This window comes from Trichoplax adhaerens, genomic scaffold, assembly GCF_000150275.1.
Source record: "Trichoplax adhaerens TRIADscaffold_3 genomic scaffold, whole genome shotgun sequence".
Classification (NCBI taxonomy): Eukaryota; Metazoa; Placozoa; class Uniplacotomia; order Trichoplacea; family Trichoplacidae; genus Trichoplax; species Trichoplax adhaerens.
In genome coordinates this window covers 971760-985059 of record NW_002060945.1, presented here as the reverse complement: position 1 = coordinate 985059, position 13300 = coordinate 971760, and the positions used below count along the sequence as shown (strand labels likewise).

The 13300-nt window shown below is 33.2% G+C and overlaps 1 protein-coding gene across 1 annotated transcript; it reads right to left on the bottom strand.

Annotated features, from left to right (window-relative positions):
- Window positions 1-1088: 1088 nt before the first annotated feature.
- Window positions 1089-11329, bottom strand: TRIADDRAFT_37304 (uncharacterized protein; the record flags this gene model as incomplete). The annotated part of the gene is made up of 35 exons (XM_002110243.1): window positions 11256-11329; window positions 10463-10622; window positions 10042-10119; window positions 9188-9264; window positions 9020-9087; window positions 8739-8830; window positions 8597-8618; window positions 8353-8510; window positions 6796-7581; window positions 6010-6585; window positions 5864-5935; window positions 5711-5794; window positions 5531-5602; window positions 5368-5451; window positions 5198-5339; window positions 4997-5118; window positions 4764-4865; window positions 4475-4668; window positions 4327-4401; window positions 4081-4227; window positions 3867-4007; window positions 3650-3731; window positions 3459-3566; window positions 3320-3376; window positions 3167-3234; window positions 2928-3060; window positions 2745-2851; window positions 2541-2696; window positions 2361-2448; window positions 2167-2282; window positions 1922-2036; window positions 1665-1834; window positions 1488-1583; window positions 1314-1422; window positions 1089-1205 (listed from the first exon to the last, which is right to left on the bottom strand). The coding sequence occupies exons 1-35, from the start codon at window positions 11318-11320 to the stop codon at window positions 1089-1091; spliced, it is 4839 nt and encodes a 1612-aa protein (XP_002110279.1). The 5' UTR covers window positions 11321-11329.
- Window positions 11330-13300: the final 1971 nt, after the last annotated feature.

Here is a 13300-nt window from a genome sequence, read left to right as displayed (position 1 = left end):
CTATCATAATCTAATGTATCACACAGTAGTTTCGTTATCGTATTAAAAAACACTTGGACGGTAAAAGGTGCGAAATGACTCGGCTGCTAGCATGGACAACCACTTTTTACCATATACAGGAAGGACATTTTCCTGGATATTGTACAGTATACGATTTGCAAAATTGTCTAGTCTGACATTTTTATAGTAAACGCTAACTTATAAAATGCATGCCTGACATTCCGTATTCCAATTCTGCAAATCTGTGATAATCTAATTGATGTGATTCTATATGCCATAGATTGAATACCACAAGGGTGATTATTTCATGGATTACAATAATAGGCTGCACTTCGAATATAGGCAAGTTAGTGCAGTCTCCTAGATAGATCATACTGATATCTAGATAGTAGATAGAAGTAAAATTGTGCATGTCTATTGATAGATTTATATAACAAAAGTTAAATTTAATCAATAAGAAACCAGAGCTCTTGTCGCACTATTCATTTGGAAGACTTTATCACGGGCATACTTTTATACAGCTACCTACCTTGGAAAATTGGGATTCCCACTAACTACAGTATGCGTGCATATACGCACATGATTATACTGCAAATTTATACTTTACAACATCAATGAGAGTAGTGTTCTACCTTTCTTTTATTCATCACGCAATCATATTATTTAATTGAAAATATTTTGTGACCTCTACAGAAAAACCCATTGATCACATTAAGAATAAATGTAAATAAATAAGGTGCAAAAAATCTGCAATAAAACTTTGGCTAAATGTGATAATAGTTATTATCAATCAAAGATTGATTTATAACTGAATATTGAGTATAAATGAATCCAATTAAATGAAGGCAAACTTTTGCGCATAACGGTGATATCAGAAAATGCACGATCTAAATTTATTAAAATTATTTCACTAAGGAAACTAAGTAATCTCATTTAAATACTTTATCGCTTGCAATTTTAGATTGGTGGGCATAACGAAATTAGCGTAATCAGTAATTCAGAGGCAGAAAATAAAATGTCTACCAATTAAAATTTTATAAAGTAACGTACAAGTTCAATAAGCACACCAGTACCGATACGAAAAAATACTAATCTTTACCATAAAATTTTCTATTTAAGAGACCGATTAAAGAGTTTACATCAAACATAACAGCATTAAATACTTTAATTGAGGGAATACCTTCATATTGCAGTTCTAGCAAATGCTGTAAATATAAAATAAATAACCAATAAAGACAATGGTTAGCTTCTACTTTCCGAGTAACTTACACGTTATATTATCAAGATATCGGAACTGACGTCTTAGGTCATACCTCAAAATCAAGCAAAATCGAATCCATTGTTGTTCCAATGATCTTGGCATGGATTTTAAACTTCGATGAATCGTCAGTAGATGCAATCTCAATCGTTACATTTTTATATCTACAAACAACAATTTACCTTTGAGTATATTTGTGTTTTGATAGAAAATCTCATCATGTACTCACTGGTGTGATTGTAAACCGGCGATCGATAAAACTATATTTTTTTCGTGCAATCGTGCTGCGGTATACTTTAAGGCAGAAGATTTTTTATCCTTTTTCCTGATAAAAGACGAAAAAAAATATGCCCATTAAAAATTGAATTAATAGCGTAAGTAGCTTCTAGTTAAAATATTTACTAACTTTTTACTAGACAAGGCCATATTTTCGATGCAAGTCTTAATATACTTATTATAATAATCCATTTGTTCAACATAATCTTTGATCTTGTCATCCAAGACTACCTGAGCCTCACGCAGTCTTAATATTTCAATCTTACGATTTTTTCGATATAACCGTCTATTAAGTATATCCTGGATAAAAAGATGATGACCCATTTTTCTTATTGGTGCATGATGATAATTGTATTCCGTTCAAATTAATCTAAGCTCCCGTACTACCTTTGCAATTTCCCTTAATACAGATCCGTATCCATTCTTAGAAGAGGTAAGACCTTTTTCTTCAAGTACTTGCAAACCTTCTTTAATTCTAATCTTAACTTTCTCCAGTGACGCACTAAAAAATCAATAAAATAGAATTTACGAATAAAGCAAGTCATAATACAATAACGATCATTATACTGTAATAAACTGCTTCAAATTATATGTTTAAAGAATCACAGATATATAAACAAAACAGGACGTACTGTTTTTCAGGTCCTGGTTCTTTCTTTTGCGTGCCTTTCACTTGACTTTGTGTTACCTGGCTGATTAAAGCAATCTTACTAGCTCGATTGCTGATGATGGCTTTATATTTCTCAGACTGAAATTGTTAACGTATGGATATATTATTTTCATAATAATTTAAAAGAATAAATAAAAATCTATTCTTGTATCTAACTTCTTCCTTCGACGAAGGTGTATCCAGTATACTAGCCAGGGTTGATCCTCGTTGAACGCGGATCACGTCCGCTGTTAAATTTTTAGTCCTATAGCCAACATGGATATATCATCATTTATAATAAATAATAAATAGCCATCTATAATTCATTATCTTTTAGCATTGTTTTATCTAACTAACCCGTTAAATAGGGATGATACATCGGACGTCCTATTATCCCCTTTAATATCAAATCTATTAGTTAATGTCAAGCAAACTTCAGTCTTGGCCAAATCTTCTCTAACAGCATCAATAGCAATTGGATCATTTGTATCCGATGGCACATCTATGAAAGAACTCATTTGGTAACTCAATACATTAACAACAAGATAAATCATTGACGACTAACCGATTAACTCAGATTCAGATAAAGGTGAGCCTAGGTCAGATAAAACTTCACGAAGTGGATCATCGGTGTTTGGTGCAATTTCATTTTCAAAGTCGGCTACCAACTGTAACAATCGGAATTAATCTTTTTCAAAACTTATTACATACTAGAATGAGGTAATTCGGCATCTGTATCACAACCTTATGAATGTTACAAATCTCTCTGATAGAAATGTAAATAGTTGGTTTTCTAAGCATTGCATATTCACTGTATTGATCTAATTGAAAGCGTTCCCCTGGCTCTTCCACAGTCGATGCTTCGCACAAAAATGTTCTAATAAAGACAGAGGCATGATACTATATTTATAGTTGTCATAAGTACGATTGCTACGGTACTAAAGGCAATTTAAACTTTAAGAACAAAATCTAAAAACACTTACCGTAGTTTCGCAAATGATTCTGATATAGTATCATCTATTGAACTTAAGTATGGACTCTCGTTACCAAACTTTTTTACGCCATAGTAAAAAGATCAATAATTATTTAATCCAACTGTTGTACACAGCCATAATAGCAGATATAAAAGTGCCTACCGTATTATTTATTGCTGCTCGTTGTAAAAGACTTGCAACAGAAGCAAGACAATGTCTCTGAAAGTACAATAATTTAAGTAAACGAGTAAAAGCTATAACAATTTAATAATAACAGTACCATGAACAGGTATAAACCTACTTGATGAGTAGTTAAAGGGTTTTCCACATTGAATGGAATAACGTCAAAAGCATCAGGAGCAATTAAAGCAGGATGCATATAACGACATATTATGAAATGTCCTACAGCCTATAATTAAACAGTTACGTATTTACTTTTAAGTATTTATCTGTAAAGCATTGGAATTAAAAGATCTATCCCAAGATGCTAACTTTTAAGGCAATGTCTTTATCGTTTGGAAATTTCTTTTCTAGACATTTCCTGAGAGTCATTGCAACACAGCGCAACGCATATCTAAAATTATCGATTACAATCGCAAGTCGGAATGTAGAAAACATTGCATAAATCAAAGATTAGAACAGTATAACTTCATCACAGCGCGTTAAAAGACCAGATGGTAATGTACAATCTGATAAAATAATTTCTTACGGTAGCTTTGCGGCTGCAGGTACAATTGCTCCTACAATATCGGCAATTAAGGCTTTTAATTTGTTAATACATTCTGCAAGTTTCTTTTTAACTTCAGGATACTTAAGTGCTTGTTCCGTATTAATATTATGAGGCAATTGACTAAAATAGAATGATCACTAACCATGTTACAAAATAAAAGATATGGGGATTGCTAAAGTATAAAGTATAATACCTAGCTTCTCCCGAAATTGACTCTAAATGGTGAAGCCAGGCCTTGTAAATATTCATTGGGTCTAGATCATAACTATCCTTGCTGTTAATGACAGGCTGAATTACGGAGCCAAAAATTTCTTTTAGGCAATTCTGGCTTCGATTTCCTCTAACATAATAATCAGTTACTTGATAAATTCATATGCATTAGGACTATAAGAATGGTCATAAAATTAGTTTTAATATATTAATTATTCACAAAATCAACCTATTAAACTGGACGGCCAACTTAACAACTAAAGGATTATTTTCAACAATATCTTCAATTGAATTAACACGATTCCTATAAGAAATAATAGCCAAGGTTATTATGATATCATTCTTTATCACAATTATATAGAAGTAATTGTGCTTACAATACTTCTTCTTGTAAGGACGTGTTAAACAATTTAATAAGTAAGAATTCTTCTCGGGTATTTGCAGCGTAATTAAATATGGTTAAGATGGCTGTTTCGACGAATCTATTGCTACGACTCTGAGGCATTTCAAATATTAACTTTGCTAGATATTTCGGCTCAGTTTGCAATAGATAAAACAAACTTTGATATCCCTTAACGAAATGATAAATTGTCTGTTAGTACAGTAATACTTGTATAATTAATTAATGAAATACAATGTAATGACTTGATCAGATAATTGTGCTACCTCTAATTGGTGCGTTCTCTCCTTTATCAATACATCGATCCCATTCACATTTGTAACATCTTTATTAATTTTCTTAAGTGCTCTATTTTGATGGACTACGTCCTGTAATAAAATCGTTTGTATAATTACTGATCATCTACAAAATTTCAATTTAAAAGAGATTTCCTTTGATATATATACATACGTATGTTACTTTTAAAAGCTTCACTATAATACAACTCTAGTGATTATACCTGCAATGTGATTCGATTCTTGACAAGTAAACCGATCTTCACATCCATTGAACTTAAGTCTTTTTCTAGCTTCAAGTTGGCTCGAATACTTGTCACAATGTGAGACCTCAATTTTTGTAATTCTAATACAGATTACAGAATATAAGCGGTATTATTGCATAGTATCACAAAATTTAATCTCATCATAATTTAATAACGTACCAAGCTCCTCGTTAAAATCTTTCTGAGTTTCGTCAAGTAAGTAAACGAACATGCTAATTGCTGCAAACGGGACATCGAGTGATTCTAGCAATGTGTCATAAAAAAATAGCAATGTCGATAAGTAAGATGATATTATATATTCCTAAACTTTTTAAAATTTTAATTATAACAAAATAAAATTTACTTAGTCCTTCATAGTATTTCCGAACTTTTAAGCATCTAAATACGCTTTGCATTTTTATGATTGCCTTTTCCTAGAAGTCAATAGTAATTTTTATCAAAATTTTAAAAAGTCAAAGGCTAACATTTTTATATTATATAAACAATACTTACATTTATTGCATAATACTTTAGTCTATTTAAATAGGCGCGTCTTTGTTGATATCCCCTACAAGCAGCCTGAATCTATTAAAAGTAAGAAAGAGATATTTAGCTGATGTAAATTTCTAAATACGATCTATATTACTAAATCTATGTAATTAAGTACAGTAAGACGTTTTCTTCAAAGTATACCTGAATTACAGCCGGTAGCAAGCATTTTAGCTCATAGTTTCTTTCTTTGATAACTTTCCGGGCAAGATAGCCACGTGCAAGAGCCTAAGTAAATTAGAAGAGACCTGTTTCAATCACCTTCAATACCGGAATAGAAGCCACTATAGATCTTACTTGAATAGCAATAATTTGCGGTAGTTGCCTGTCGTATAAGTTGTAGCGCTCATTTTCAGCTATAAGTGCTTGCTGAAATGAGAATAAAAATTTACAATTATAATACTGCAGTAAATTCTCTAAAAATTAATTATAGAAGCGCTGACCTCAATTTCAATTTTAGTCAGAAACCTTCCATTTGATACGTAACCTTCAGGAGCATCATACATAAAATCTTCAGTAGATAAGTTATAATATATGTGACCGCCAATTTCGATCTCGTGCTTGACCCAACCATTTTGACAATCGGAAATTTTCTCGTCTTTGGCCGCCTTCAGCGATGTCAAATAGCCAGTGCTTTGTTCCGGATTTACTTCCTTTAACGACAGAATTTCACTCTGCAAAGCCAATAATACAGCTTCATGGTCTTCCGCTTCGACTGTTGCATTAACTTTGGCAACACATTTAATTAGCGCGACATTTGCATCGTGAATTTCATTCCCAAGAGTAATACAGTTCTGGATATCCAAATAATTCAAGAAACTTTCATCACTACCTAATCTCTCCTTTTGCGTTCTTTTTAATATTTCGACGTACAGCGTAACCAGATGAGACTGTGATCCATCGAACGCTAATGTTTCATCTAGTATCCAGCTACTAAACTGTTCTTTGTTGGAAGGATAGTTTTCTAAACCCTCGTTGATAGCAACAATGATATTTGAAAAATGAATAACTAGATTCACCTCGCTTTTACTTAAAAGATTTTTAATGGGATCAATATAATCCTTCATTTTTTGTTTTCTCTTCGTTGTTAATGAGGGTGCGTATAAAAATAAATTTTCCACGTTTACATCCGATAAATTAAGCACATCATCACATAGATACCCTTTCAATTTCTCCATATTAACGGGATCTTCAATGATACACTCATTTAAAGCAATTAATGCATTCACTTCATCAATACAACACTGTATCTCATTCTCACGAAGAATGTCGTCACTAATTACGCCTTTTTTATCACGTCCCTCCTTCAACGAAGCAGCATACATTGAGGATATCTCCATACGTAAATTTGCAAAATTTAACACCTTCGATCTTAAAGACTCTCTCAGCTTCGCAATTTCAATCGGTTCTGCTTGCAACGCTCGATCCAAAGTCAAGAGCGCATTTTCACGAGAAATAATAACCTGAATGTCTTTAACAGTCAACATTACTTCTTTAAAATCATTGCTAGTAGCCGATTTTTCTTTCTTACGTAACTTAAGCATCGTAATGTATTGCATTATATTATCAGAGTTAACATCATCTACATCTATATATTCAGACAATAAACACTCATTAATCTTCTTTTCATCAGAAGGATTCTTATCCAGAGCCTCATTTAAGATGATCAACCAGTTAGTCTGCAATATCAGACGTTGAAGTTCATCCAGGTATAAAAGACTTTTATTACCGTTACCATAAATTTTTAACTTCTCCATTCTTCTGTTTTTCAAGCAGATCGAATAAACTTCCAGCCATACGAAATCCACGTCACGCAATCCAAGTATGTCCGATCCTAGACATTCTTCCAATTTTTGATTATCGGTTGGCTCTCGATCCAGAGCATCGTTTAATTCGCGCAAAAGATTAGCCTGATTAATTAAACTCTGTATTTCGTCAGATGTTAACAAACCTTCTTCCCCATAGCCATTTATGACAACTTTTTCTAAACGACCACGCCTCATTACAATACTATACTGTTCAATGAATGCAGGATTAAGATTGCTAAATTCGAAATATTCATTTTCCAGGCATTCCTTTAATTTTGCACAATTTACAGGATTACTGTCAAGTAAGTTGTTAAGAATCTGCAAAATAGACTGTTGGTAATTCATTTTCTTTATCTCTGCATTAGCATTCTTAATTGTAAGTTGAATGTCATCGTAAGTGATCTGTGCATCTTCCTGATTACGCTAGAATAGTAACATTAAAATATAATTAAACAATTTCTTCCTGACATTTAATTAATAATGGCTGATAGTTACACTATATCAACTAAAATTAATACTACTTAAAAGACATACCTTTGCCTTCAGAGTCATAAGATGATTTCTGTATATATGTATGATTGAGGAATCAACTCCCGAAAACAGTAGAAGCGGATTTTTAAGAGCCCTTAACAAATCTCCATCTTCGATGGAGTCGATAACTGCTTGCAATGCCATATTCACTTGATTGTAATAAATACAACAGAAAAAAAATTTAACCATTCACTGACCATTAATACTATAAATTTTTGCGCTATAAACTTACTTTCGAAATCTTTTCTTTCTTCGTTAACTTCACTGACAATACTCTGAATCTGGTCATGCTTTAGATTTGTCTTATAATAATCTTCTTCAGTAAGCTACATATGGAGAATAAAGATATATCAATAACAGTATCAAATCTATGTATGAACAACAAAAACTAAAACACTAGCTAACCTCTGTATTATCTTCCATTTCATCTGTAGCCGCTTCTGATACTTTGATATTTTTAGCCGTAAATAATTTTTTTTGATAGTAATCAGCATAATCTGGATCTATGTCAACCAATCTTGCAGCGATATGATTCATTGCAACTACAGTTTGTGGCGCGTCTTCATCATCTATTGCGCGATTTACTGCTACAATTGCCTTGAAAACTAAACAGTTTATAATTATTACAATGTCTTCTATAATGTTATAACGTTGACAGCTCTGATAGGAAATGAAAATGCTATCTCCTTACAAGTTTCATCGTCTACTTTTATCTAGAAATAAAATAGTCGAATAGGATAATGATATTGAATAAATTGCTAGCGATAATAATAAGAGAAAAAATTTAATACTCGTACATCCTTTACGGATAGCTATAATCTAGATAGGTATACCTCTTTTGTTAAAATCCCGCCAATACGATTGAACATCGGAATCTTCACACCACGGCTTTTTAGTTCAACGCTCTTTTCTAAAATTTCTTCATCTAGTTTACGTAATAAAGAGAATTAAAGTTTGTTGCTTCCTTGTACAATGAAAGTTACTCACACAGACATACATGAATCGCAATTTAACGTAGAATAACCGATATCAGCACTACTTATCTTTCTATACTTAATATTTGATTCCATTCTGTAACTTTTAAAATATTTTACAAATTGAAAAGAATGCATACCTGTAAAAGTAACTTTACCACTAAGGCTAGTAATAGCAGGTGATTTACCAAGCTTGTAACAGTATAATCTAATCATTGAACATGGTAAGTAATCTTTAAAGATCCAAGAATTGATATAATAAACGATCTTGTTAAGCTAAATAGAATAATATTTGACGAACAACTTACGCAACGGCATGAATGCAGTAGATTACTTTGGGCATATTTTTCTGATCGTATAAGTCGACAGTTTCAGGATGAAAAATCTGTAATGATCAAAGTTACTCAACGTTACAACAGTAGCTACAGACGAAATACATTTCAACTGCATCTATGCGTATTAATCATGGTATAACGGGAACTAAAATAACATCTCCATATAGCCCAGCGCACAGATATTTAATTCTCACACCATTGTGATAATTTCACCTAAACTAATGAGAGAAAGTATAGTACCGTAATCTACCAATACCATCTATGACATATCATGTAAAAATGTCCTCGGTATTAAGATTTCGATCCGCTATATTTTTTTGCCGATCACAATCTTCATCAATCCATTTTCAAAATAGAAACATTCGTTCTTAAATGGTATAGTAACTGATCATATTGTACGTGGCATATTGTATGTGATACATTAGTTATATCGAAGAAAATCCAAGCTTTAATCGTAAGAGCATTAATTTACAAGGGATTAATCGATATAATAAGTTATATAGTACAAATAGCGAGCGATAATATGATCCAACTCTTGATAAGAAATATATGTGATTTAAATAATTCCTACAAGTTGATAGAGATCATAAAATTGGTTTCTATATCTTTTTCTTTTAATACAAAACCACACTACACCATCAATTATAGCCTTAAGACGTCTACTAATTATAAATTTACACTAAACTGTCCTATCCTATTTTTAACTTAATCAATGGTCATGCCTCCATGTTAGCAAACTTTAAACGTGTAGGCTATTATTGACGAGAAATTATTACGACTAGACTAAAGATTAATGTAAATTCTATACTGGAATATCTTAACTGTACCTTAGGAAATTTGATACTGTCCAATGCTTCGATCCAGTAATTAAAGTTTTGCGTATGCTTAAAATGTAATCCTTTAACCTAATATCAGTATAAATATAGTTAACGATGGTACATTAAAAGTTCGCTACGTTAATTTCTTGCACTATTCAATCAATTATCACAAATTATAATACAATCATGGCAATCTAACACAGTCATTAAAAAAAGTCAACTGTATTATATACATGCATCGTATGACTACTCGATCAGCATACATATGCAAGATCAAGGACTACTAGAATGCCAGAAAAGATTAAGGTACTATCATAAGTCGTTCAAGGAAAGCAGTAAACCTTTACACTTTTCGAAACAGATTGCGAATCAATAATATAACTTGAACTTTAGGTTAATAAGTCAACAAATATCATGCAAGATTGCTTACTTTATATTTTGCTTCATCTACATCGTAGATCCTCTTCAGCGGGACCACATCAGTAGCAAACGAGTGGCTAAGCTTTGCCAACAATATGCCATTTCGTAGAGTATTCTCAAACTCGCTAATTGATACCGGAATGTTTTCACTAATACATCGCTCAATCCAGCTGTAATAATACGGCAAATATAAATAGAATCATTCGATGTATTCATACAGCAATATACCTTTGTGTTTGGTATGCTGTAAAATATATTCTATGTACCAGTACTTTACTGCCACGATCGATTGTAATCCCACTTTTACAGTATTCTTCAACTTTAGATCATGGTACATAGGAAAGTTGTATTTATTTCAAACTGCCACTATCGCAACCGCATTGCAGCTACTTTATGTATACGAGTAGGAGAGTATAATGGGTTTGATTGGTGACAGCGTAGCTCGTATGCGTACTCTATATCGGACGAAAGTACTTCATTCTAGTGTTTGACTATAAAGCCTTTTTTATCAAAAGCTACTTTGTGGACTACACTGTTGCAGTATTACAGTACATATAGCAGATGATAAGTGTAATTCTGTTTTGATTCAGTTTAAAAAAACTACTCATCACAAAATTATCCTACAATGATTTAAAACATGCAACAGTGTCGATTTTCGACGCAATACCAATGTTGTACAGCCTATCCATACTCGAATAAGCAATTGGCAGCGTAGCAATTATGATGACAGCAGTCAGCCTAATTACATTGCCGACTATTCCCATGGATGACAAAGAATGATGGTATAGTACAGATTTACTTACTCTTTCGCTTCTGCTAAGCGACAAAGGTACTGGTAAGCAATGAGTTTTTGCCGTTCTTCATCCATAATTTCTGCTGCTTGGACACGAGAACGTAAGCCTATCGTAATTAATCAAAAATAAGTGTTAGTAATGGGTGTAATCAACGTTTACAATACCTCATTTAAAGGATGGTTTTTCAATGACAAAAGAAGAAAATGTTGGACAATTCAGACCTATAGTAAGCTAATGCTAGACTTGTAATCCAGTCAAATGATGTCTATATTCAATTTAATTAGACCACTTTATAACACTACAATAAAATGACAGCCATACTCATCATGATAGTGGAAAAAAAAAAAAGCAACTACGACTGCAATGTCCGATGCAATGCTGTCCAGAGTACAGTATTGCACGTTATCAAGTCTAGGAGATGGACTGCATTTTACTATACTGTACTGTACAAGAAAAAAATCAAGATGTAAGTAGAAGATCAGTTGAAGGCGTATCTCCCATAGTAGTATAAATAGGAATAAACTGATGGAGAGATAGCGTAAAAGATGTCTCCACCATTTGCATATCATTATCATTCAGAATTGGTGGGCAGTCAATATCCTCAATTCTAAATTCATTTGACTGAAATAAGCCAAGAGGAAAAAAAAAAAAAAAGGCACTACAGTACAATGTGATATTTGGATGGAGGTCACACGTCGAGATAGGCCTGGATTACAGTGGAATCCAAATGATCAATATGTCAGTCAACCTGAGATTTCCCGTCGCGTTAATGCTGGATCAAGGACGTCTTTTTCCCGTAGCCTCATTTGTACTTCACCCCTACCGATTTGCGCCATCCTCTAATTTGTGCTGTAGAAACTGGAAAAAAAAATAGCGATCGTGTAAATATTATTTTAAAAATTTTGAATCTCGGTATGAAGTCTGAACGTATGTCCACTATGGGACTTCCAGCTGTACTAATTACGTGTTCTTACAGTACCGTATTGGACTGCATTTCAAATTGTGGGTCCCCATTTGCTTAAGGTTCATTGGCTCATTTCACACCGTACAGTACTGTACCACAAAGGACGTGGACGGTATGCTGTACAGTGTACAGTGTACAGTACAGTAAAATTCAGGTCTAGCCCCTATTGCCTTCTTGTGGTAGTAAACGACTTACTACAGTCCACTCATTTTACAGTCGTACTGTACTGTACTGTAAGTCGTTGAGAATTTTTCAACCCCAATGGAATAAAAGACTCACTCTAAAGTACTTAAGTACCCCCAAAGTATGCTCTAAAGTGTCATTGGTCCTTAGTCTATCGACGATACCATGCTCATTGAGTGTACTACAACAGGTGCTAAATGCTGTGACTACTAATGCAAGGCTTACAATATGAGTCATTACTCTAATATGAACGAAAAATAATTCACAACATAGTGAAACGTTATCGCCATTCGATTTCGGACAGTAGAAGGATACTACTGTACGCTGTACAGTACAGTACAGTACTGTACAGTATACTGTACAGTATCTCACAGTTCCAGTACAGCAGGTACAGTAAGTACTGTAGTATAAGCTTTACTATACAGTACTGTACAGTGTACAGTATAATGTATTGCCGATAGAGAAGTGATTGACGTTATCGGACTGCTTTGACTACTAATGCAAGACTTACAATATTAGTCATTACTTTAATGTGAATGAAAAATAATTCACAACATATTATCGTCATTCGATTTAGGACGGTAGAAGGATACTACAGCATATCTCACAGAATGTATAGTAAGTGTAGTATAAGCTTTACTATACAGTATAGTATAGTACTGTTCAGTTTACTGTTTTGCCACTAGAGAAGTGATCGGCGTTATCGGACTGCTTTTGCCAATTATGGTCAACCTGATTGCGCACTGTACAGTACAGTACAGTATTTTGCGAATGGACTACTAAATTGCGGCTCTACTGCACACTGTACAGTATAGTGCTCATAAGTTTGTCCACATGGGTGACAGGACCCTACAGTACTATCTAAATTATGTACAGTACTAGGGTTAGTGGTACTGTACTGTACTGT